Source organism: Neolamprologus multifasciatus, chromosome 2 (assembly GCF_963576455.1).
Source record: "Neolamprologus multifasciatus chromosome 2, fNeoMul1.2, whole genome shotgun sequence".
NCBI lineage: Eukaryota > Metazoa > Chordata > Actinopteri > Cichliformes > Cichlidae > Neolamprologus > Neolamprologus multifasciatus.
Window position 1 is genome coordinate 2810815 of NC_140440.1, and position 23433 is coordinate 2834247.

Sequence of the window (23433 nt, forward strand, 5' to 3'; positions counted from 1 at the left end):
TGAATAATTAAGAACAGAAAACGAGCCCCTCCATCAGAGGTGTGGGAATTGATAGACTCGAGCCAGCCAATCAAAGCCAACGGTTTGATGTGGCCTGCAGCCAATCGTTATATTCAGTATATGTGCACACATGCACGAGAGACCCCGACCAATGAGAATGAGAGCGGTGCAGTGGTAGATTCCAGCAGATCAGACACGCACACACACAGAGGACAGACAGTCAGACGGTCTCACCTGTCCAGGGCGATGCAGCACAGGTGTAGTATCGACGCGGTGGTGAGCAGAACGTCCAGAGAAGTCCTCACCAAACAGAAGGTCTCGCCATAGATCCAGTGCTGGTGGACCAGCTCAATGGCGCCGAACGGCATCACCAGCACCGACACGAGCAAGTCGGCAAACGCCAGCGACACGATGAAGTAGTTGGTCTTGATTTTCCTGAAGAAAGAGAGGCAGGATCAGTTAGTTCATCATAAATGCAAACATTAGGAGGATGTCCATGCGTTGTCAGAGTTGCACGCACTGACTGAGAGCACTTACTCTCTGACTGAGGTCATAACCATTGGAGCCTGTCAGGTTTAAGAACGTGAAGTATGTATTTTAGAGAGCACAGTGCTTCCATCCCGAGCTGGAAGCAGCATTTTACCCAGCGACCACCGGTCCCTGTAGTCAGGGTCCACACCTGTCTGGCTCCTCCCACAGCATGGCTATTTAAAACTCTAAGGTCTTTAAAGATGAATAAATGTCTAAAACTAAAGCTCTTCTCCTGCAGCGCACCCTCCCAGAATACTCTGATCAGAGTCAGCATGGCAGGTCAAACATGCATGCTGTCCTGGGGAGGTCAGGGAGGACTGTGACTGGCCAAAGGCTCACAGGTGAGGAGCAGGACAGTGTGTCATGGTTTGTTTTTGGTTTTAAGAAGGACTTGTGTCTGTGCTGTGACCTTATGTTCATGTTATGGGTTTGGTGCCTCAGGTTTGGCTGATTAAAGGTTTGTTGGTTCCTGTTCGTGTGTGTGAGTCTGTCCTCTTACACGGCTCCTGTTACTTCCTGCTGTTTTACTTTGGTGGTCTTGTGTCCTGTGTGTTGTCTCAGGTTTCTTTAATAATTGCCCCCCCCCCATCCTTTGTTGCGTCCCTTTGACTGAGTTTGCATCATGCCTGTGTGCTTTTCACACAGTGGTGCACGATCAGCTGCTCCTGCTGTAAATGTAAGAAACAGAAGCAAAGGGAACGACAATCTTTACACACACTGAAAAGGAACACACACACGCACACACACACATACATGTCTGAGTGAAGAACATGAGATTTTGGGATGAATCCTCACTGATTTCTAAGCTCCTGCTGAGTCTTTGTTCCTTTTTTCTGTGTTAAGTGACTGTCTTTATCCAGCAGCACGGATCCCACAGACACACTAATACTAGTCACACACTAGTCACACTAAATCTCAGTCCAATTTCACCAATTTCACGACAAACTTTACAGAAACCACAGAGAGCCATGTGTTACTCTCATCTTCTTCACCAATCGCTACAGCGGGCTTGTGCTAGTCAGCAGTTCAGAGAGAGGAGGTTGATAACGCTTTGCTCACATTTTTATTGATTTGATGAGTCGCATGTTGTCAGAAACACAGCCCATTTCATTCAAAGCATAAACAGCCTTCACTTTTCGATGAACCACTTGTCTCTGAGTGATTCTGTGTCGCCTACATGTTTCATAACGGTTGTGGTAGAGGCATGGGGGTCTGTACGTAGAGCAGCTGAGTGATGAAAAAATGTGATGTCCAGTGTTGGTCAAGTTACTTGAAAAAAGTAATCAGTAATTAATTACTGATTACTAACCCAAAAAAGTAATCCCATTACTTTACTGATTACTTATTTTCAAAAGTAATTAATTACTTAGTTACTTAGTTACTTAGTTACTTTTTAACAACACGATTTACAACCTGAATAGGTGATAAAGTGATAGATCTTTCAGCCCAATTCTACTTTTTCTACATAATCATCATACAAAATGTAATCAAATGGAAAAGTCTCTTTTTAAAACTTGTTTTGTTAGTTTTAATGTTTTAACTTTATGCATCAAGCAAAATTTTAATTATATGCACCATTCTCTGACTGGAAGAAATTAGTTTAACATTTAAACCTATTTTCTGCACATTCCAGCATATAATATATATATATATATATATATATATATATATATATATATATATATATATATCTTTTTTTTTTTTTGTGTTTACACTCACTCTTTCAGATGCAAGTAAAACACAGCAGAAAATAAATAAAGTCAAAGACTAGCGGTCCTTTTGCTCTATTTTCACCTGTAAAGCAGGAGTAGAGTAGGCGGAGGTTTATCCTGGTGCAGGTGTGCCGCAGCGGTCAGTGGAAGGATACCGCAGTTTCTCTGTGAGTTTGTCATTACGTCGTAGCTACTCGGTGCTAGCTTGGAAGTTTAGGGGGGTTTTTTTCGCTGTAAAAAGAAGTTTTCTTCCCACGCACAGCGCACACTAATGTTTTGGTCACTTTTTATGGAATCAAACTCAAAGTAAGGTCAGTACTTCCACACTTTAAACGCTGCACGCTCATACTCTCTCCAGCACTCGATATATGATCCATTGTTGATCTGCACACAGCTGTTGTCACGAACATCACACTCGCTTACGTCACTGTCATGAGACATTCTGCAAGAAAATCACGGTTTTAGTAACGCAGTAACGCAGCGTTCCTACGGGAAAGTAACGGTAATCTAATTACTGTTTTTGCAATAGTAATCCCTTACTTTACTCGTTACTCGAAAAAAGTAATCGGATTACAGTAACGCGTTACAAGTAACGCGTTACTTGTAACGCGTTACAAGTAACTGCCCATCATCACCAGAGATGGGCAGTAACGCGTTACAAGTAACGCGTTAATTCAATTCAATTTCAATTCAATTTTATTTATATAGCGCCAAATCACAACAAATGTCGCCTCAAGGCGACCAGAGATGGGCGTTACTGCCCATCTCTGGTGATGTCACATTAGCCTTCACTTCCTAACATGCATACACACAGATCTGTACATGAACCTGAATTTGCTTTAGATTTAAAGTTCCTACGCCCACCTGTACAAGGTGGGTGTACAGGTGGGCGCCCACCTGTACAAGTCTTTAATGTTACTACCAGTATTATTGCATCCTGGCCACTATTTATATTATTATGAACATTGTATATTTATGTTTTTGCAAAACACCATGAGCCACCTCCAGGTACAGGTGTTTCCTCAAATAGAGAAATGTGGGTGTGGCTTCAGCACAAGTCTGCTAATGTGGGATGAGCCTGATTTAGTAACGAGCATGTGGCGGCATCTGTTATCACCATCACAAACCTGATGGTGATTTTGTGTGTTTTAGCACATGTTAGCACATGTCACACGCTGCAGCATCACACACACAAACAAAAATCACTTATTCTCTCTTATGTTTTGGATTATCTGCTGGAGTTTGAGTCTGTTGGTTATACTTTAGTCCAGTTAATGTCTATTTTCTGTTAGCTTTCTGCTTCAAGTGATTTGGTTTATTTTGTGTTTTGTGTTTCCTGTGTGCATTGTCGCCCCGTGTAGGTGTTCCCGTCTTCTGTTACTTCCTGTTTTATTTTGTCACAGCCGGGTTAAAGTTTCGGACGCGTGCTGAGCATGTCTGAACCTTTGGAGCTGCACAGCACGCCTCCCAGTTCATCTTCTGTCTGAAACATGCTGCTTTAGCTCCTCCCCCTCTAAGACAACTGTAGATGGGATGAATGAGATGACCTCATTAGAAATAGCCACTCTCTATGACATCACACTGATCCAGGTGTTAAAAAACTGCCATAAATCATCATTCTAAATGATGGAGCATTCACCCCCCCCCACCCCCCCTCCCCACATCAGCTTTACTTCCATCTTTTTAAGTACATTCAATGGATTTCACTCTGCAGGTTTTAAACTGCGCGTCACTGCTCACACACCTTGGACAGACACACACACACACACACACACACACACACACACACACACACACACACACACACACAAATTTACTGCAGTTTGACAAAACAAAGAAATCCTGAGATGAGGTGATAGCTTGCCACTCTCAGTCAGCTGTAAAATCCTGGACTTGTATGTGCAAGAAATCAATTTCAGCTATTGATTAGTGGCATCACAGTTTGTCTGTGATGCCACTAATAACCTGATGGACAAAAAGGCAGCTGCACAGCAGTCAGCCAGTAATTCACTCAAAGGCAGAAAACACCACCACTAACAGCTCTGCAGACAAAAAGTCGGTCAGTCAGCCGCCTCGTCTCTGCGCTGTCAATGTCCGCGTCTATAAATAACCTCAGTACGAGGGAATGGCCGCGAAGGCTTTCCATCCGCCTAACCCAAACACTGCTCTGGAACAGGCCAGTACACCTCTGCCTGCAGTAAATCCTGCGCACACACACAGAGCTGTGTTGGCTATAATTCAGAGCAGTTTAGAAGCATTAAGAAGCCCTGAGGTGGAGGAGGAGGCGCTGTGTTTAGTCAGGATGACAGACTGTGTTTAGCTGAAAGTCCTTTGAATAAATAAACTTTATTAGCAGGGACTGTGTGACGAGGACGTCCAACATGTAAGATCTAAGAAAAGATGATTCAAACAGAAAGGTCAGAGAGGAGAAGCAAACATGCAGGAATCATTTCAGATGCTCTCATATTCATCACGTTTCTGTCCCGTCCAATCAAACTGTTTCTGGCTGGGTCACCTCCTGATGGCGAAGCCACGTAAACTAAACGACCATCTGCATTTATAACAAATGCCGATAAAAAGCATGAAGCTTGTAATCTTGTTTTGCAGAATAGAGCCGGAGGCCTCGATGGCGTCTGCAACAACACAATCACAAAGACGAGCTTTAATGGGAATGATAAAACCTACAGTTCAATTAAATCCCCATAACTGGATTTTTATTTCATTACTGCCTTTGAAGAATTTCTGAGAGAAAAAAGGTGCAGTCTGGAATAATAATAAAGGAATTTAAACTTTAATGTTTTTTTTAAAAAACAGCACAAACTGAAATCAGCAATTACACCCAATTAATCCTTGGAGGACACAGTTATTTATTTCATTCATTTAAATCAGAAAAAATCATTTCAAACTCAATTAAGTCAGCCAAATATTTTATGACTACAACTAAAAACACGACACCAAATAGCACTTTAATGAAGTGCAGGGATAATTTAACGACAATCTCAAAGGCAGAAATAAAACAATGGAAAGAATGAATGAATCGTTTGGAAAGGTCTTTTCTTTCATGTTCTTTTTCACTTAAACTATTTTATTTGATGAATTTAGTTCTTACTTTTGTAAATGATGTAAATAAACTTTGATGTTAAAAGACAAAATCAGAAATGTGGAAGCAAAGTTTCTGCTGCGACCCGTTTATAACAGCGAGCGCTCCCAGAGCTGCTCAGTGTCTATAAACACACACACTGTGTGGCAGCGTGTGTGTGTGTGTGTTCACACACTCGACATGACACACAGAGAGAAACAAAAGGTGGTAACAGTGATTTTGTTTGTGTGATGTTTCATGATGAGTGCTTTACCACCCTCTGAATCACCCTCTGCTGGTGTTTACTGTGTGTGTGCGTGTGTGTGTGTGTGTGTGTACTGTACATTAGGTAAACATGTAAAATGCCTCTAAGCTGTTGAGCTCCCTGCCTCACACAGACCTGGCTGCTGTGGAAAAACCCGACCTCTCCCTCGATGATTTGCTGGTTACGAGAATAAAGGCCTTAGGTTATTTTAAACCACAGATGAAAGATTATAAGAGAAATAGAGACTTACTCAGCAGTTTTTATTTTTTTATAAATTATTCCGACTGTGACATATTGAGCTGCTAATGTTATATGTTATCATGGTGCTCTCGTCTCTTCGAGAGCACCAGATTTACTTGTTGTTCCTAGAGTATTTAAAAGTAAAATGGGAGGAAGAGCCTTCAGTTTTCAGGCCCCTCTTCTTTGGAAGCAGCTACCAGTTTGGATTCAAGAGACAGACACTATCTCTACTTTTAAGATTAGGCTTCAAACCTTCATATAGTTAGGGCTGGATCAGGTGACCATGAATTGGGGGTTCCCATTAATTTAGTAACTGGGATTATAAATTTGGAAAAGCTGGTCCCAGACTGAGTGAGAGCGACTCTGCAGTGAGGGATGAGGAAGACGTTTACAAAGGCACATGAAAAGCAGCTTCAGGAGGAGCCGTGGATATAAAGTATGGGCATTATGCTGTAATCTGAGTTTCTCTGACTACAACAAGACTACAAACAGACGGGTGATAGTCATCCATGAGCTGCTGGAACAGTTTTTTATTCATTCATATGGATTCTCTGAAAAACATCTCCTTAAAATAATGATTTCCACCATAAAAATAGGGGTGGGCGATATAAACGATATACGATAGAAACTATATAAATTTGGCCAATGATAGAGATTTTCACTTTATCGCTCTACCGCGATAGCGCATGTTGATGTCATCAAGCTGCGTCTGTTTTGGTCAAAAGCATCGCAGCAGCTACAACCATTATCATCTACAAATTATGGCGGGCGACAGTCATAGCAAAGAGATGAAACACTTTTGAATTATGGGGAAAGCCAAAAACTGCGCTTCCTCCACTTCCGTAACATTGATTCATTAATGTTGAATTCTCTCACAGCTGTTCTATTCCCATGTTGTTGCAGTATATTAATAACTAACCTTGTATTGTGATGAATAATCTCAGTTGTTCTCCTGACTGAAGTTTGCCCCGTGTATAGCATCCTGCTATGTGATTGCATTTGTCCCTAACCACCAGAATCCCTCACGTTAACTTTTATCAAGTGGGAAAAAAAGTTGGGTTCATCGTCCAGCTTCACTGTGCTAATGTTATGCTAACATAGCTGTGTCGCTAGCAATCACGTAGCACAACATTATATACCAGGTTGTCCAACTTCAGGAACCCTGCAAACGTCACTGCTGTTTATTTTTCTGTCTTCATTTATGTTGGAAGTGATAGCAGAGCTGTACGTTTTAATTAGTTTCAAAAATCTCTCAGTCAGAACATGGTATGAAATGTTTAGGTGTAAACTAGCGAGCTAACTTCCTGTTAACTTGTAACTCCGTTAAATTTAATAAATTCTGTTTTCATTGATGCATGGATGTTAAACTTAATTGTTACACCTGGTAAAGCAGCAACGCTGATGATTTTATTAAAGATGAAAGAATTTAGACCATTTTTAACTCTCAGTGTTCGTTTGACTTTGGGACCTGAAGCAAACGGAGTTTTGGACCCAGATTACTCCGCGAAGCTCCACACTACGGCAGCCGTAATGCTCCGACAATCCATCAAGCAGTGCGGCTTACCAAAGTTGTACTAAAACATTTTTTAACAGATTTCTGCGTCAGTAAGCACAACCAGAATTCATACATAAGGCACACTAACGATTTTTGTGAAAATTAAAGGATTTTAAGTGTGCCTTGTTGTGTTGAAAATATGTTATACAGAAGAAAAGAATATATCGCGATATATATTGTTACCGCACGTGCTTCGAATCATACCGTGATATGGATTTTAGGCCATATCGCCCAGCCCTACATAAAAATTAATTCATTAATTAATATTCCACTCATCATTGTTTAACTGAGTTGAGATCTGATGACTGCTGTATGATTCACTTTCACTTTAAGCTCTTTTAAACTCCCATCAGGACAGAAATATTTGAACGTAAGCTACTGTTCGTCTGTCTCACAGCGACTCTCTTCTCTTGCTGTCAGGTGTCAGCCTCCGGGTCTGAAAAATGAAGCCAACGCGTACCTGCCAAAACAAACAGCCCCGATTCTATTGACAGGTGGAGGCGACACAGGCGGCTGGAGTCCCTGAACTGGACCTCTGGGCCAGGTTTGTGCTGTTGGAGCCTTTTGAGGCACTTTTAATAACATCATGTGACCAATACCATGGCTGCTGTGAGGTCACTGTACTTACATTATTGTCCAAGACTTTTTGGGGCAGAGTGAGATTCAATGATTTTATCTGGATGTTACTGAGCTCAGCATCCTCCAAATATGGTCAGTTCTGGCTCCAAAAAGCCAACATGACGGATTAATGTTAGGCTGCAGAAAATAATGGGAGATGTGACACTGTCCATCTTTTGTTTACAGTTTTTGGTTTGCATAAGCACTTGTCCCACATATAATCCCAAAACCACACAAATCACACACCAACTGTATGTGAGCCTTTACAGACTGACAGGCACGACCACCGTCACAGTGACTGATCTCACCACTGGTAATCTAACAGCTGTTCCTACCTGGGATACTCATGATTCCTGTAAATGATGTGCAAATAGTTCCTATTTACTTTATCGCCCACGTTCACCAGAGGGACGTCCCCACTGAGCATTTCTGTCTGAGCGATCCCAGTGGACAGAAGGACAAAGACATGAATGTTCCCACCTCAGCAACGTAAGACATCACAGCAGACATGCCGTCACTCACTGACTTCAACATGCCACACACACACACACACACACACTCACCTCATCCCATGAGTCAAAGGTCATGAGAGGGGCAAAGAAAGAAAGATGAGAGACGTCAGACAGAGAGAGGGACAAAAGCTGTGTCCCAAAACGTCGGCTGCATCCTCCAGAGGCCGCATTTGAAGGCCGATTACGTCACAGCCAGGCGACGAAGGCTGTCCCAATTCGTCGACTCCTTCAAATGCGGCCGACAAATGCGTCCTTCATTTCCGCGAATTTGAAGGATGGGTCGGATGTGTCCTTCGTGGCCCACCATATCCCAGAATTCATAGCGCGGCCCAGCCAAATTTCAGCTGACAACAATGGCGGCCGCTACTAAGTTTTAAAATTACTCTTATTAATCTTTCTGGGCCACAAAATAAACTTTTAACATATTTTAAGGCGAGAAAGTAGCTGTGTAAACATCAAATATCTGCTCGGTTTATCAAGACATCACATATTTGCAAAAGTGTGCCGACGTTTTCGGAGACGTCTGTTACCCACCAGCTCGATAACAAGCCGGGGGGTTCAATGGTCACTCCAGCTGGCGAGAGCAGCGGACTCCCGGCTTCATCGTTTTCAGACCCACGCTCTTTCGCTACTCAGGTTAAACATAATATAAGTCACTCAGATAACTTAAAAATGTAATTGTTTGCCTTTTTTGGGTGTTTTATTTGTTCTGGAGCAAATTGGTTTGGCTGAGATCAAAGTTATTAGATTATTAGATTAAATAAAACTTTATTAATCCATCGAGTGGGTTCCTCTGAGATTTTCACACAGCTGAATAAACGTTAAACAGAAAACTGATTAAACAGAAGTGTGAGACGGTCGAGACTTTACGCCAGTGTCCTGTTATATTTTAGATAGCAAGGAGCAGATGGCCGAGTTTATTAAACTCCACCGACACAGCGGTGACGCAAATCTGAAGGCTAGACCGTCCCATTTCACAGCCTCGCACTTCCAGCCTTCTCGGTCTTTGAAGGACCCGGCCCACGTAGACCGCGAAGGCTGGGTCCTCCGAAGGATGCAGCCAACGTTTTGGGACCCAGCTAAAGAGAAGGGCGAGGTGAAGATGGAGGACTGAAGCACTAAGGTGACAGCAGCTCCCACATGACCCTCCATCCTCAGCCTGACCCTCTGACTCCGCCTTTAATTCCTTCACTGTTCATACACCCTTCTCCTTTGCTTCATGAAGATCAGAGCTGCAATGGTGGAAACCACTTTAGAAAATACAGACACACACGATGAAGCAGTTTCTGCCACGGTTCTGTAGATGTTACAGACCGTGGAGGCCATAAAGGAGAAGATAGCACATACACATCACCACACACTGAAGAAGGAGAAGGAGTGACAGCAAACATTAATAAACACAGAGGGGAGCTGGAGGAAGAAGAGACAGCAGGGAGAATGAGACACAACTGAACCAAATCACAGGATGACATCATCAAAACTAGCAGCAAGTCACAAGGAACACTATCAAAATAAAGGAAGTGAGATCACTAAACACAGACGTGAACGTAACACAGGAGACTCATCACATGAGGATGGAACACAGGGAGGGATTCACATCTAAAGCAGCTAAGAAAAAACTGAATCCGCTAAAGATCCAACAATAAACACAGGGCTCGCAAAATCGCTAGCCCGACGTCCCGGGGCTAGCGATTTTTCCAGTCGGCCTACCAAAATCTATCTCTGCCCTGCCCGTCAGGCTATCGTAGGAAGGAAAAATATATGTCAATGCTTTTGCATTCTTTCGGAAATGTAGCTGGGTAATTATGTCATTGGCATCGGTGAGCCACTGTCAATATGTGACATATTGAAATCGCGTTTGAATTTTCGCTTGTTTTTTGCTTTCACTTTGCAATCGCGCGAACTGTGTATAGAGAGCGACAGCACTGATTGGTGAGTGATGATAATTTGCCCACCAATTCCTCTGACATCGTCTTATCAATCGTTAATCGTTACTATGCAAACATGACAAGTGAAATCTCCCGCAGCTTAAACATGTGAGAGGTTGATCGCGCAGAGAATCGCTGAGCGTTATGTGAGTGCGTGTGTAAAAGCAGCAGGATATATATTTTAGTTCTGCTGAGCCAAATAAGACAGGTCAGGGTGAAGAAGTGACAGCCAAAGAAAAGCTTACCACAAAATGGAAAAGTTATGACAAATCAGACTATGAGGCAAAAAGAAAGTGCAGCTTTATGGTTTCATGGACAAAAGAATTTCTGTGGCTGCAATATGACAAGCTAAATAACCAGGGCTGCACATAAGTGGTCCACAGGTGCACATTTGCTGTCAAAATAAAAAACACGCACAAGATAAGAAGTTGCAACGCGTGTTTGCGTACATAAGATTTTCTGGAGGAGGACAGACATTTGTTTTGAACTCTTAAAGATGTCAAGGAGCTCCTTTAAGCAATTACTTTGGTTTTCCTCCACCTCCAAAGAAATGTCAGAAGGAGTCCGAACCACAAAAGAAGCGCATATTCTCGGAAAAGTGGTTGCAGGAGGTGAGCTGGCTTCAAACAAATGATGAACGCACAGAGATGTGGTGCAGAATGTGCCGTGAAAATCCCACTCTAGGACAAAAACAGTGCCTTTTATATGGACACAAACGCGCGCTGCAACTTCTTATCTGGTGCGCGTCTTTTATTTTGACAGCGAATGCGCACATGCGGACCACTTATATGCACCTGTGTAAATAACATAATGTTCTGCCGGGTGTGTTGTTGGTTTTCCCTCGATTTCTGAGTCGACAAGCACCTTTGTTACTGGGACCAGTCATTTTAAGAAAGGCCCCCATTAGAACCCATGAGAAATGCAAGAAATGCATTATTGCTCAGTCTGCAATATCTTTCCCAGAACAAACACCAATTGCAAATAACATACTAAAAAATAAACCTGAAAATCAGTTTAAAACAGTGTACTATGTTGTGCAAAGAGTGAACTACCACTGGCACAATTTAGCAGTCTTTGCAAACTTCAAAAAGCAAACGGCCTCGATCTTGGTTCCACTTGCCTCTTACCCGTGACTTCAGTGGAAATTTCAAATTCAGGATCTGACACAGACTGATTCATGTCCTACACAGTTCTTACAAGTTCATAGAAATTTCTGTTCAATTAGAACCAAGTATTTGAGTTGATGATTGTAATTTTTATACAATGTTGAAATTTGTTTTTCAACAATTTTTTGATTAATGTTTTGTTTCCTTTACAATATTATACTTTAATGTATAATATTGTAATGGAAACAAAACAGGAAACAAAACATCAATCAAAAAATTGCTCTCTTTTTTATTCGGGCTACTTAAATTTATTTTGGGCTTCCAAAAACTGAAAAGTCCCTGCCGGAAGGGCTACCAGGGATTTTGAAATTTTGCGAGCCCTGAAACATTACCAGGAATCAAAAAAATATTTAAATAAGAAACAGGCAGGGAAAAAAAATGTGCTGCTCTGACTGTTGCTGATTTACTCTCATGCACATCAGCCAATCACACAGAAGCGCCTTTAAGAAGAAGGTCGTTCCCACCTGAGTTGTCTGTCCTTGCAGACGGCCACCATGACCAGCAGGTTTCCAAAGATGCTCATCAGCATGACCAGAGACAGGAAGCAGATCAGGGCCATCCGCTTTGGCATGCTATCGCTGCAGGGAGATAAAACAACACCATGTCAGTTTAAGTCTAAAAGCCTGCTAGGATTCTGAACTGAGAGGATTCTGTCACATTTCAGGCGCCTTACAGTAAAAGAAGTTAGCGAGGGTGGTCTCTGCCTGCGTAGCTACCCTTGGAAAACACTGCTGTAATGTTTATTGATATTTACAAAGGTGTCAGAACTCGTCAGGCAGTGTACAGAGAGGCCGTCAGCTCTCATTTTATGTGAGAGAGAGAGTTAAAACTGCAGAGTGACCCCTCATGTGGCATTTATTACAGACAATATTACAATCTTTCTTTCATCAGCCTGCACCACGCGGGGAACAACAAGAAATCAGCACTGCTCCCTGCTTGCGTCGGTTCATTAGGTTCAGCCTCTGGAGCTAGTCATTAGTGGTAAAAGCTCCATTCAAGTAAAGATGGATTTACCTGTTCTTGTTTGGTGTCTCTGGCTAAGAGGATGTCACTGAAAACATTCAGATGCAAATGAGATTTATTTCCATCTCCAAGCCTGCTGAACCCGAACAAGCAGCCAGGTGCAGCAGTGATGATATCCTGTGTATTTAAAAGCAAAGGTCTCTTCCTCTGCTGCACTGATTGCTTCCACCTACATAAGCACTCGGAGAGGCTTCAGGATGCATGGATGCGTTTCACAACAACAAAAAGAGACTCGGGAGTCACAGCGAGGAACAAACTCCCCTCCGCACCCTGCAGGTAGAACAGTATGGAGCAGAAGCTGAGAACCAGACGCATCTGCACACTCAGAAAGAAAGGCGGACACATTTATGCTGTACATAACTGATCAGCTTGAATTGTCACCAAAGTTCGCAGCAGACATTTTGTCATTTGGGTTTGATAAATGAGCGTGAAAGAAGCACTGAAACCAACGCAGTGCAATCGTCTTCTGTGAAACCATTCATCTGCACAACACTGCTGCATGTCGAGGGGAGGCAGAGGCAACGTGAACGGCTCTCTTCATCAGGCCCAGAGCGAGCTCACGTAAAACGGGCATTTCACAGGTCACGTGACCCTTCTTCAGCTTTAAGTGGTCCCTGTGAGCGCCCCCTGCTCCAATCACGGACACTATGTGTGATCATGTTTCATGGTGATGATTCGACGCTCTTAAAACAAGAATCAGTGACGACGTGGTGCTTCCAGCTAGCTTTAAACAGAACCTCTGAACATAACCTGCTGCCAACCAGGTGATCAGTTCAGCACCAGTTACCACGGTGATCTAGCCAGGTAAAAAGAGAAACCCTTTGAGAAGCAGAAAGCTCACACAGCTCAGTAATACACTAGTCTCGCTTTGTAGCACAGGATAGTCGAATCAAGAGCAACAAACCAAAGTGTGAGTGCATCCTATCGAGCAGAAGCCAAATAAATAAAGTCTGCAGCAGCAGGTGACCAATCAGAAACCTGCACAGGTGTACCAACCGCATGGGATTTTACAAAGAAAGAGATAAAACAGAGAATTCAGTCTGAAAGTAATAAGAAACAGCGACACAGGAGGTCTAAAAGCCTCCAGGCTCTTCTAGCTATGTGCAGCCCTCAGGACCACACAGGGATCTGATGCTAACATCCTGGTTAGAGGTCCTCAGAGGTCCCGAGTCTGCCCCCGCTGCGTCAAAGCCCTTTTAGTAACAAAGGGGCCTAAATCAAAGTGCTTTCAGCGTTTGGCGGATTCATGCTATTCATGGCAGAGGTGCTCATGTCCTGGCTCCAGCGTCACTGCTGCACCTCAAAGCTGTGCTCTGATTTTTTATATCAACTTTCGTACACAGCCTGTTTGAAAGACCCCATTTCCACCTCCTGGGGTCGAGCTGTGCTGAGCCTGAGACACGAGAAGGTCAAAGCAGGCGAACGATCTTTGTAACAGAAAAAACCCGGACACAGAAACCCGGACACAAATCACTTCTCCCCAAAACACAACAAACAGCATTTACTAAGGTTAAACTGTCATCATCAGCATAAACACAAAAACACACTCGCCTGTTTGACAAAGCTCATCTTCCAGCGATAACTGAGACGTCTTTGGTCATAGATACAGAACTGACATGTTGCGTATTCAGTATCCAACATGGGGAATATGATATGATAAATAATACAGGCTAAAACTGCAGGCATTGCATTTTCGCCCCCACACACGTATAACCTTTAGAAAATGTCTCGGAAAATGTCTTATGAATCGAAGCTCCTGGAGCCACTTCTGTGGTTTGAGAGATCTCAGAAAGCGACTCTTTAAACTCACACTTGTTTGACATCGGTAATGCATCACAGCAATCCTTCTGAGTTTTGCTGTCTCTCTCGCAGCTCACAGCCTGGCGGGGAGGTGGGAAAACACGATGAACGACAGCGACTGACACGTCTGGGTGGGCAACATCTCCCCACATGAGAAAATTTAAATTTCTACAGGAGAAAGTGACGTTTAGAGACGTTTATCTCTGGCTTTTATGTACTGTCCACATTATCGGTAACATGCAAACATGAGCCTCTGTGCTGAATTCAGGAACCTGTCCCCGTCTGCCAAATGATTTCCCTCTCAGCATCCGAGGTTCAAAGGCAAAGTGATAGTGTGCAAATGAGGCTTGTTCTTTGATCCGTGATGCCAGTGCACTAATCAGATCAAACGGGAACGCTGACTTCTCAACAGAAGCCATTACCAAGAAATAATCAAGAGGCTTCACAATAATCCTTCACGTCGAGTTTGTCAGGTACACCTTTCCCCTAAATGAGACATTGATACGCTCATTATGGCGGTATCACCTGGCTTCTAACATGGCGACAGGTACGAAAGGCGCTGTGCAAATATTGGCTTTGGTGAGAGAGTCTCGGCTCATTTTGCTTTTATAATTAATGGATCAGCTGCAGAAGCTAGAGCAGTGCTGAGCGCACACACTTACTGATCATTAGCTAGAGTCATGTTCACTCGCTACAGCTGCTGGTGGTCTGCTCCTTAATGAACAATTAGGCCACACCGTCCGATGAAAAGGATTTTATTTAGGATTTAAACTCCACTGTCAGAACCTTAAACACAGACCTGCAGCTTCCACAGCAAACTTTCAGCAAACTGACGCTTTGACACTTAAACTAAGAGGTTCAACATTTCCAACCACAACACTGTTGTTGTTATATCATAGTTTTTTTCTAAAGTTTGAGTAAATCATATGACGATCCACCTGTCACCAGGTTTACAGCTGTTCTCAGTGTTTATGCTCATGGGCTCGGCACAGAGCTCGCTGCCATAAAAAAGGGACGGTGCAGCAATCACATTAGCACATTAGGACACACACCTGACCCATACCTGGGGACACACACACACCTGAGGACAGCCTGCTCTTGAAGCCATTATTTTAAAAAGTGACAGTGAAGTGCAGCTAATCCAACAGATGGATGAAATATGTGATAACCCTGTGTTATTTATACCGTGCTGATAGGAGCATGTCTTGTTCATGCCTTGAACTTGTTCAAGGTCAGCACGGGACCACACTCAATACTGTTTAGTCTCTGAGCTGAGGGATCTGTCTGAACCCAAGAGGACGTCTGTGTAGGTTCTCAGTGTTCCAGGTCAAGGTAGCATGAAGAAAACTGCACTTCTTCAGGTTTGTCAGGCCCTTTCAGCTCTCATCCAAGTGGCCTCTTCAGTTCTAAAGGCTGATGTCCCGCCTATTTAACCCTAACGCCCAAACCCCAATCAGTGTGTGGAGTGGTTGTTCTGCTCTGTCTGATGGAACATTGGTTCTCGCCTGAGCATCTTCGCTGATTTAATAAATGCACAGTTTGGACAAACGTGTTTTCAGTGGTCACATGATGATGGGGGACATCAAGGTGACAACACCAGTAAGGGTTAAATAGCCGTCACTGTCCATCAGTTTTTAGGATGGAGGACGTCTTCAGGATGAGAAGCGAGAATGAAGGCCAGCTGCTGGGAGGCAAACACACACCAGGACACCTGCATCTGTGTCTTGTTTGGGACTGTGACTACACACCTGACAGAAGGCTACACCCCAGCATCACACACAGTAACCCAGCTCCTGATCACTCTTCAAAACGCGCTTAATTAAGCTGTGACTTCTTCAGATTGAGTGTAACGTCTCATCCAAGTACGTTATAAGGTAAAGGGTTTGGAAAGAACACAGCTGACGTCCTTTGAAAGCAAATGTGCTTAAAACGACAGAGGCAGGAATTTCCTCTGCTGCTCCTCAACGATTCTGCAGACGTACAAAAAGGGCTTTCTGCTGTTGAAGCAGAGAGACTGAGAAAGACAAACAGAGAAGCTGTGGAGCAGTGGGTTTGAAGGATGAAAGACATCAGATACACGTGAACTTTGACCTGAGTTAAGCTGGGTAATGCTGGGTATGCTAGGTAATCAGCACAGAGCAGCCTCAATTAGGAGCTCAGAGGGGACAGATGAGCGGGGAAATACCTCCATCATCCATGACCGAACATCTGGTTTCTCTTACTCCTCGTGAAGACTAAATGCATATAAATAATGTTTTTGCACATTCTTGTCTCTGAGCTTGATATTCTCAGTTGGTCTGACTCTGGTGAGTGACAGCTGGAGAGCCAAACCTTTGAAATATGAACACACACGTATAAAAAAAATTGCTTTTACAGCTATAGGGGATCACATATCATGTGGCTGAACTAAATGAGCTGCCACTGATTGGCTGCATGGAGCTGACTGTTAGTGAGAGCTGGACTGAGCTCTCAGAAGTCTTCACTGAGGTCCTCTCAGGGCTGAAGCTGCCCGACTCTTACCGTGTCAAGCAAAAAATGCCACGTGACAGCGTGCACGGGATCTGTCGAGTCAACTGAGGTGGGCCGACAGAGATTGTTTTGTTAGTTCCACCTGCTCGCAGTCATTTCCCCTCCTCACCACCTGACCGCAGCTGATGCAATCAAACGCCACAGGGTGTGGTGACGCAGCTCGTCTACACAGCATAAAAACACACCAAAACCTTTTTTTTCTGTTCTCTGTGCCACACATTTACACAATATTAAAGAGAGCATTTACAAAATATTATCAACAAATAAAATGAACAAAGAATCTGAGTGGGGCTGAGTGCACAGCAGTCTCTGAAGTGCAGCAGCCAGGCTTGATGCATCATTTAAATGCTTCTCTAGAAAGTTCATGTTCATCTGAGGACACAGCGTCAGGAAACAAGCTAAATTTATTTCTGGGTGAGACATCCAGCGGGACTCTGAGCTCTCTGTCAGAGAGATGAAAATTAAAGATGGAGGGAGCAGGAAGTCCTGGTCACATCCACGGGGAATTTCAGAGAAGAAGAAGAAGAAGGGAGACGTGAGAGCATGTGAATCATTGATTTCATCTCCAAACTGAACTTCCTCCAGAGACACGGTGCTCTGGCTTTGACAAATTTCCACGATGACGACGCTCGCGGTGCATTAGCGGCTGTGCAACCAATAGACACTGATCATCTGAACTGAGATACCTGAAATGATTATCGCTTGTCAGAAACCTTATTTGGGCTTTCAGCTCGTTCATTTTCATTACTTTTAGGTTTTCCTCCATGTCAGCCTGTGAGATGTTTATTTTAATCAGAGTTCACCGAAATCTACTCAACAACTTTCCTTTAAAAATAAAGAAACTGTTTTTAATGAGTTTTTAAAGAGCTTAATGACTGAGATCTTAGTAGTGACCATTGCTGCCAACAACGGCGGAAATACACTCAATCGGTCAAGCGGCATTTGCCTCCCTGGTGGGAGCCGTATCTTCATTATTTACCTCTCCATTGATTTGTTGGTCCTTCGGGCCTTCTTGATTATCCGGTCAGCATTCCAGAAGAGCACATTTCAACATATAGGATGATTGGATGCATCTTGTTCTAATGCATGTTCTGAACCATTCAGTGTCTCCATACTCAGTCCAGAAGCTTCTTGGTCTTCATACAGTGTTCTTATGAGGTTAATCAGTAGAAACGCACACGACCTTTAATGTCTTCCAAAAGTATTCGATGGTCCCCACAGTTTAAAACTTTACTGTAATATATAAAGCATAGGTTAAAACTTTGCTGATATTCTTTGGGATATGTCTGGTCACCATGTTGTCGTAAGAGGCTGTATGTCATCCATGAACCAAAACAAGTTTGGCGCCTCTGATTTAACCTTTGGAAGACCTTCAGCTGCTGCTCAGCCCAAATTTTAATCAGGAGTTAGTCCTTTACAGCAGGCTCCTAAAAATAATTCTTCTTTAACATCATCTAAACATACCATGCTCCTCTGAGAGCGCTGTCTCTAAAAGCAAACTGTTTCACATTATTTTATTATAACAGTGAGAAAAAGACTCACACCCCACCCTGTCCATCCAAACCCGTTTTCTCTGTTCTGCTCACCCAAGCGTGGTCACAAGTTTACGCACACACACAAGAGTGTGTAAACAGCGAGGATGGCCTCCAATTTCCAACCAACAGCTGCCTGTGTGCTGATCAGTCAGGGTCTGATAGCGGCGATCTCTCCGCTGGACTCGAGATTATTTTCTTTGCTCTGATGGGTCTTTTAAGTGTGGCTGCAGCTGCTGAGGTTTACTTCTGAACGACAGGTTTTGGTTTCTGAGTTGTGAGACCGGAGTTTGGGTCTAATTAGGTTCTGTTATCTTTACCTCATCAATGAAACATGTTTAAAGCATAAAGGAGTGCAGGCGAGAAGCAGCAGAAAGGTAGGAAAAACAATGTGCTTTCCAAGCGAGGCTGTCAGAGCTGAAAGCGCAGTGAAGTGTTTGTGACAGCTCCGGCAGCCTCAGCTGGGGGCTATTCCCGTATATGCAGACAGACGAACATTGTAAGTGACAGACAGTCAAGTGTGACAGCAAAGAACTTCCTTTATTACATTTTTGTTTTCTTTATAGTCATGAGGGGCTCAAACCGGTTAATTAGGGAAAAATTCTGGTTTTATGACACCCCATCGCTTCATATGGGCGCCCTGAGCTTGGTTCATCCTGGAGGTTTCTTCCTGTTTAAAGGGAGTTTTTCCTTCCCGCTGTTGCCAAAGTGCTGCTCATAGGGGGTCATGCGATTGTTGAGTTTTTCTCTTGTATGTATTATTGTAGGGTCTACCTTACAATATAAAGTGAGATATATAAAGAATGAGATCACAGATACAAGCAGCAGATGTAAGATGAGCACTTTGCTCATTTGGAAGGAGCTCGGAGCTGATACTGGTATCACCTCCTAGGTGAAGTGTTTTGGACATGACCGGAACTGGCTTGGGAACATCTCAGTGTCCCCTGAGAAGAAGTGAAGTAAGTGGCCAGAGGATGGATATACAGATGGGTGGAAGTATGTATTGATAGATGGTTAGAAATGTTAGAAGGACAACCTTAGTCTTATACAAATCTGTGGTTGGTTTAGGATTGTAAAGACCAAAGCACCTGTTTTAATGAACGAGAAGCCAGAAACTCCAGCATGTTCCACTGATGAGCTTCTCGCAGTTTGTCAGTAACACTTGTCATTTATGTAATTTCATCACTGCTGTTCCCGAGAATCCATGTTGCTCTGTGCTGGAGCCTCACAAATGGATGGAGACCTTCACATTGTTGATGTTTTATCAGATTTTAAGCTCGTTTTGCATTTATTTCAGCCCACTTATTTCAACTGCTGAGACTAGTGTGTGTTTCTGCTACAAATAAAAAAACATCAGTGTGTCGCAGGGCCCAGAATGAAAGCACTAATATATATTTATAATAATCCGTTTCTATTGTCTGTGATCAGAAACCTGAAGCACTGAAATAAAAGAAGCGCGGTGACGACCTGACTGCACCTGACATTTACAGCGATGCATCATCAGGATATTTCTGGCTGTGATGATGGGTGATAGCGGCACAGAGTTCAGTGGATTGTTTGCACAGATAAATTAAGCTCCTCCAAGCTTTCTGAGTGTCGCTAACATCGTGATTGGAAATGTCAAGTAACTCTGTCAAGTGTTTCAGCTGCAGAGCTGCAGAGCAGAGAAATACATTGTTTCAGTCATCACAGTTTGCTACACAGAATTTCAGTTTCAGAAAATCGAAAAAGTTTGAAGGTGTCTGACTGAATACTGTTTATAATCAGACCCAGTGGAGAACTTTGAGACAAATTTTCCTCATAAAACAGACAAAAACCACGAAAATCAGGAACAATTTAAGATTCCGCAGGAGAAAAAAACACCACCTGAATCAGACGAACTGCAGAACACACAAGAGAAGCAATCACCATCATGATCACTGCAATCATTCAGACACACACACACACACACAGGTTCATTTGTCTCGATCATGCAGAAACACCCTTCCTTAAAAATCCTCCTCGTGTGTGTTCACACATCTATTCACATCTTTCCAAATGGCGCACCTTTAATCAGCACAATGGCAGTCGTCCACTTCAACACTGTTTTTAAAGCTTTGAAATCCAAACTGTTCCTCAACAACAACCGGTCTCATCATGTATCCTGAACACGTCGCCCCAAGGCTGCGTGCCGTCCACTAACGCCATTCTTTTAGGCTTCGAGCAAAATTTTTAGCCAACTGCGTCGCAGTGCTGCCTGTGCTCATTTTCCTCGGCTCATATGCGATGCAGCATCAGTGCTTTCACATCAGGTTCAGCGATTGGACTGACAGATGACTGGCAGGAGCTCTCTTTGCAGAAACACCAGGACGGGGACCAATGCTTGACTTTGTAATTCATGCTCTGAAACCGGACAGGCGTGAAAGCTGATTGGAAAGATTGACAACTTGCACAGAAATTGGTTTTAGTTCAAGGCGGTTACTCATGCTCAGGTTCAATAAAGCTTGATCAATTTTAGGCACACAAAGAGACAAACGGCCTCTGAGATCAAAATTTGCTGACTGTCCAAACCCACAGTCTGGCTGTGACTCCGTCGCCTCCATGCAGACGTAGACTATCCAGCTTTGAAACAATTTTAAGCCAATTGGCTCCTACAGTACGTGCTGGACCACCCGGAGACTTGGTATGTTCTCTGTTAGAAACCCAAACCTCCTGCAGATGAGCCTGCCTGTAACCATAGTAACAGTAGCTGTGTGTAGTTGCTGTGATTCTGGCAGCAGACCTCTGATTAGCTGCCCATGTTTCAGGTACGTCTGCTGCTTTTGTCCACCGGCAACTTTGAAAAATGCACTCATACACAGAAGAAAGTGTGTTCAGATGTCTTTGACAGTAATTAGACATGTCAGACAAACAATCAGTTTGTAAACTCATGCGTTGGTCTCTGACGATGAAGCTCTGTTTGGAGCACTTTGTACAACTTGCCTCATTTACACATTCACGCTCTGAGAGCAGCTCTGGGTTCCTTCTTGCCCAAGGGTACTTTGGCATGCAGACTGAAGCAGCCAGGGATGGAACAACCCACCTTCAGTAGATGACCTGCTGAGCTCCAGTAGCTCCTTTTCTACCTTTGGATCTGTATGAAGTCACGAGGTACAGCCAATCAGAAGAAGGTTGGTTTGAAGTGGGAGGAGCTTGCTTCAGACAGAGAATGAGAGGCCCTTTCACAACAAATATTTCAATTTTTAACGATGGTTGGATAATTTGACTGCCATCATTGATTACAGTCCTCTGACATGCTGTAACACATGCACTGCCGTTACATTAACCTGACGGTCCTGACGCATCGTACACAACTGAAAGAAGTGTGCCTCGCCCCCATGCACCTGTTTTTATGATGATGACTCATCATCTGTTACTGCTTCACTGACCGGTAGAGCTGCCAAAGCTTTAAATAATGCAGAGACAGAAGCTAAATTAAGAGAAAAGTCCAGGTCTGTTTTTAATTGAATGATTAATCAACACTAATGTGATAAATTTTGTAATTACTAAATATAGTTGATGTAAAACTTCACTTAAGCCTTGTGAAATCACAGATGTGAGTTTCATAAATGGGTTATAAATTAGAAGTACCTTCGAAAAATCCAGTTTGCTGGAAATAATAGAGGATATTTTCAGTGTAATAATATAATCGAGGGCCAAGAATAACTGAGCACATTTCACAGACATAAAGCTCGTCTAAACTCAGAGGATGATTGCCTGAACATAATGCGATGACCCGGTCTGCCTGAATGGGATAGGTAATGATGTGTGACCGACGGAGGAGGCAGAGAAGGACAATAAGAGTCCACGAACCAACCCAACATCAGAATAGAAAAGGCCCACGCAGTCTGTGTGAAATCTGCCTGGAGATAGAAACGGTCAGGAGGCCTGGGACACCCACTCTGCGTGATTATGTTAAGACATCATCACTACTGAGTCCTTCTCAATGAATCCTCTGCTTTCCCTGGTGGGGAAGGGTTACTTTGGCCCCGGATAAATGAAAGCGCAACACAGACTGCATGCAGACACAGCCGAGCAGCAGTCCAGATTAATGGCATCGGTAACGAGGTCCGTTTTCTCCTGAACTTCCTGGGTGTGATGAGTTTAGCAGCTCTGGTGCCACTGGCTACACCTCTTTATTTTGCTAAGCAATACTGGCTCCAAAGTGAAGGTTTGATTGGGTAACCAGACCAGTGTCATGTATGCAGGAATGTGGACCCGAAACCTTTATTTAGGCGAAGAAAGAGTCCACAGATATAAACCGAAGACACACTGGAGATAAAAACTGCTGGGAAATAATAACAGACATCACAAAGAGCAAGGCGAAAGCTGGAGCTCTGAATATAAAAAGGCTCATTGGGCTAACACGTTAACACCGGTGTTTACAATCGCCACAGCGAGGAAATAAAACTAAAGACGGTAAAGTGAGGAGCAATAATTAACAGGGAAGTACAGACTAACCTAAGCATGGCAGGAAACACAGAGGGAATACACAAAGGTGAAAATCGAGACCACAAACAAACAGACATTCATTTAAACAGAAGCCCACGAATATAAAACACTGGTTAAAAGAGCCAGGACCACGACAAGCAGAGAAGATGATTTATCTATGAGGAGTTCTCCCTGGGCAGCCGTGATGGTGGGAGTGAACCAGTCTCAGTCACTGTGGGAACCCACAAAATAAAAAGAGTGAAAAAGATTAACACAGGTTTTTCCACCTGTGGCGGGTCTTTCACCTTAGGCGGGCATTCACGTAGTCATTTCTACTGTAAAACAAACCAAAATACCTTCAAATAAATCCTGAGTGGCTCACATCGATGACCTCTTGTCATGTGAATGTGTGTGTGAATGGGTGGATGACAGGTTGTGTAAAGCGCTTTGGGGTCCTTAGGGACTAGAAAAGCGCTATACAAATACAGGCCATT

At 43.4% G+C, this 23433-nt stretch overlaps 1 protein-coding gene and 1 long non-coding RNA gene across 5 annotated transcripts in view; one reads left to right on the forward strand and one right to left on the reverse strand.

Moving 5' to 3' along the window:
• The window catches only part of LOC146523829 (uncharacterized), a 290156-nt gene that overhangs the window by 89002 nt on the left and 177721 nt on the right, over positions 1-23433 (forward strand). The window lies entirely within an intron of this gene.
• htr4 (5-hydroxytryptamine receptor 4) overlaps positions 1-23433 on the reverse strand; it is a 155361-nt gene that overhangs the window by 71035 nt on the left and 60893 nt on the right. For all 4 annotated transcript variants that reach the window (XR_014877625.1, XM_085182992.1, XM_085182984.1 and 1 more), the window contains exons 3-4: positions 12071-12184; positions 235-435 (exon numbers count right to left, since the gene is read on the reverse strand). Coding sequence is in view for 3 of the 4 variants with exons in the window: in XM_085182992.1 (XP_085039118.1) it covers positions 235-435; positions 12071-12184 (315 nt within the window). In the remaining variant the exon portion in view is untranslated. The remainder of the gene's footprint in view (positions 1-234; positions 436-12070; positions 12185-23433) is intronic.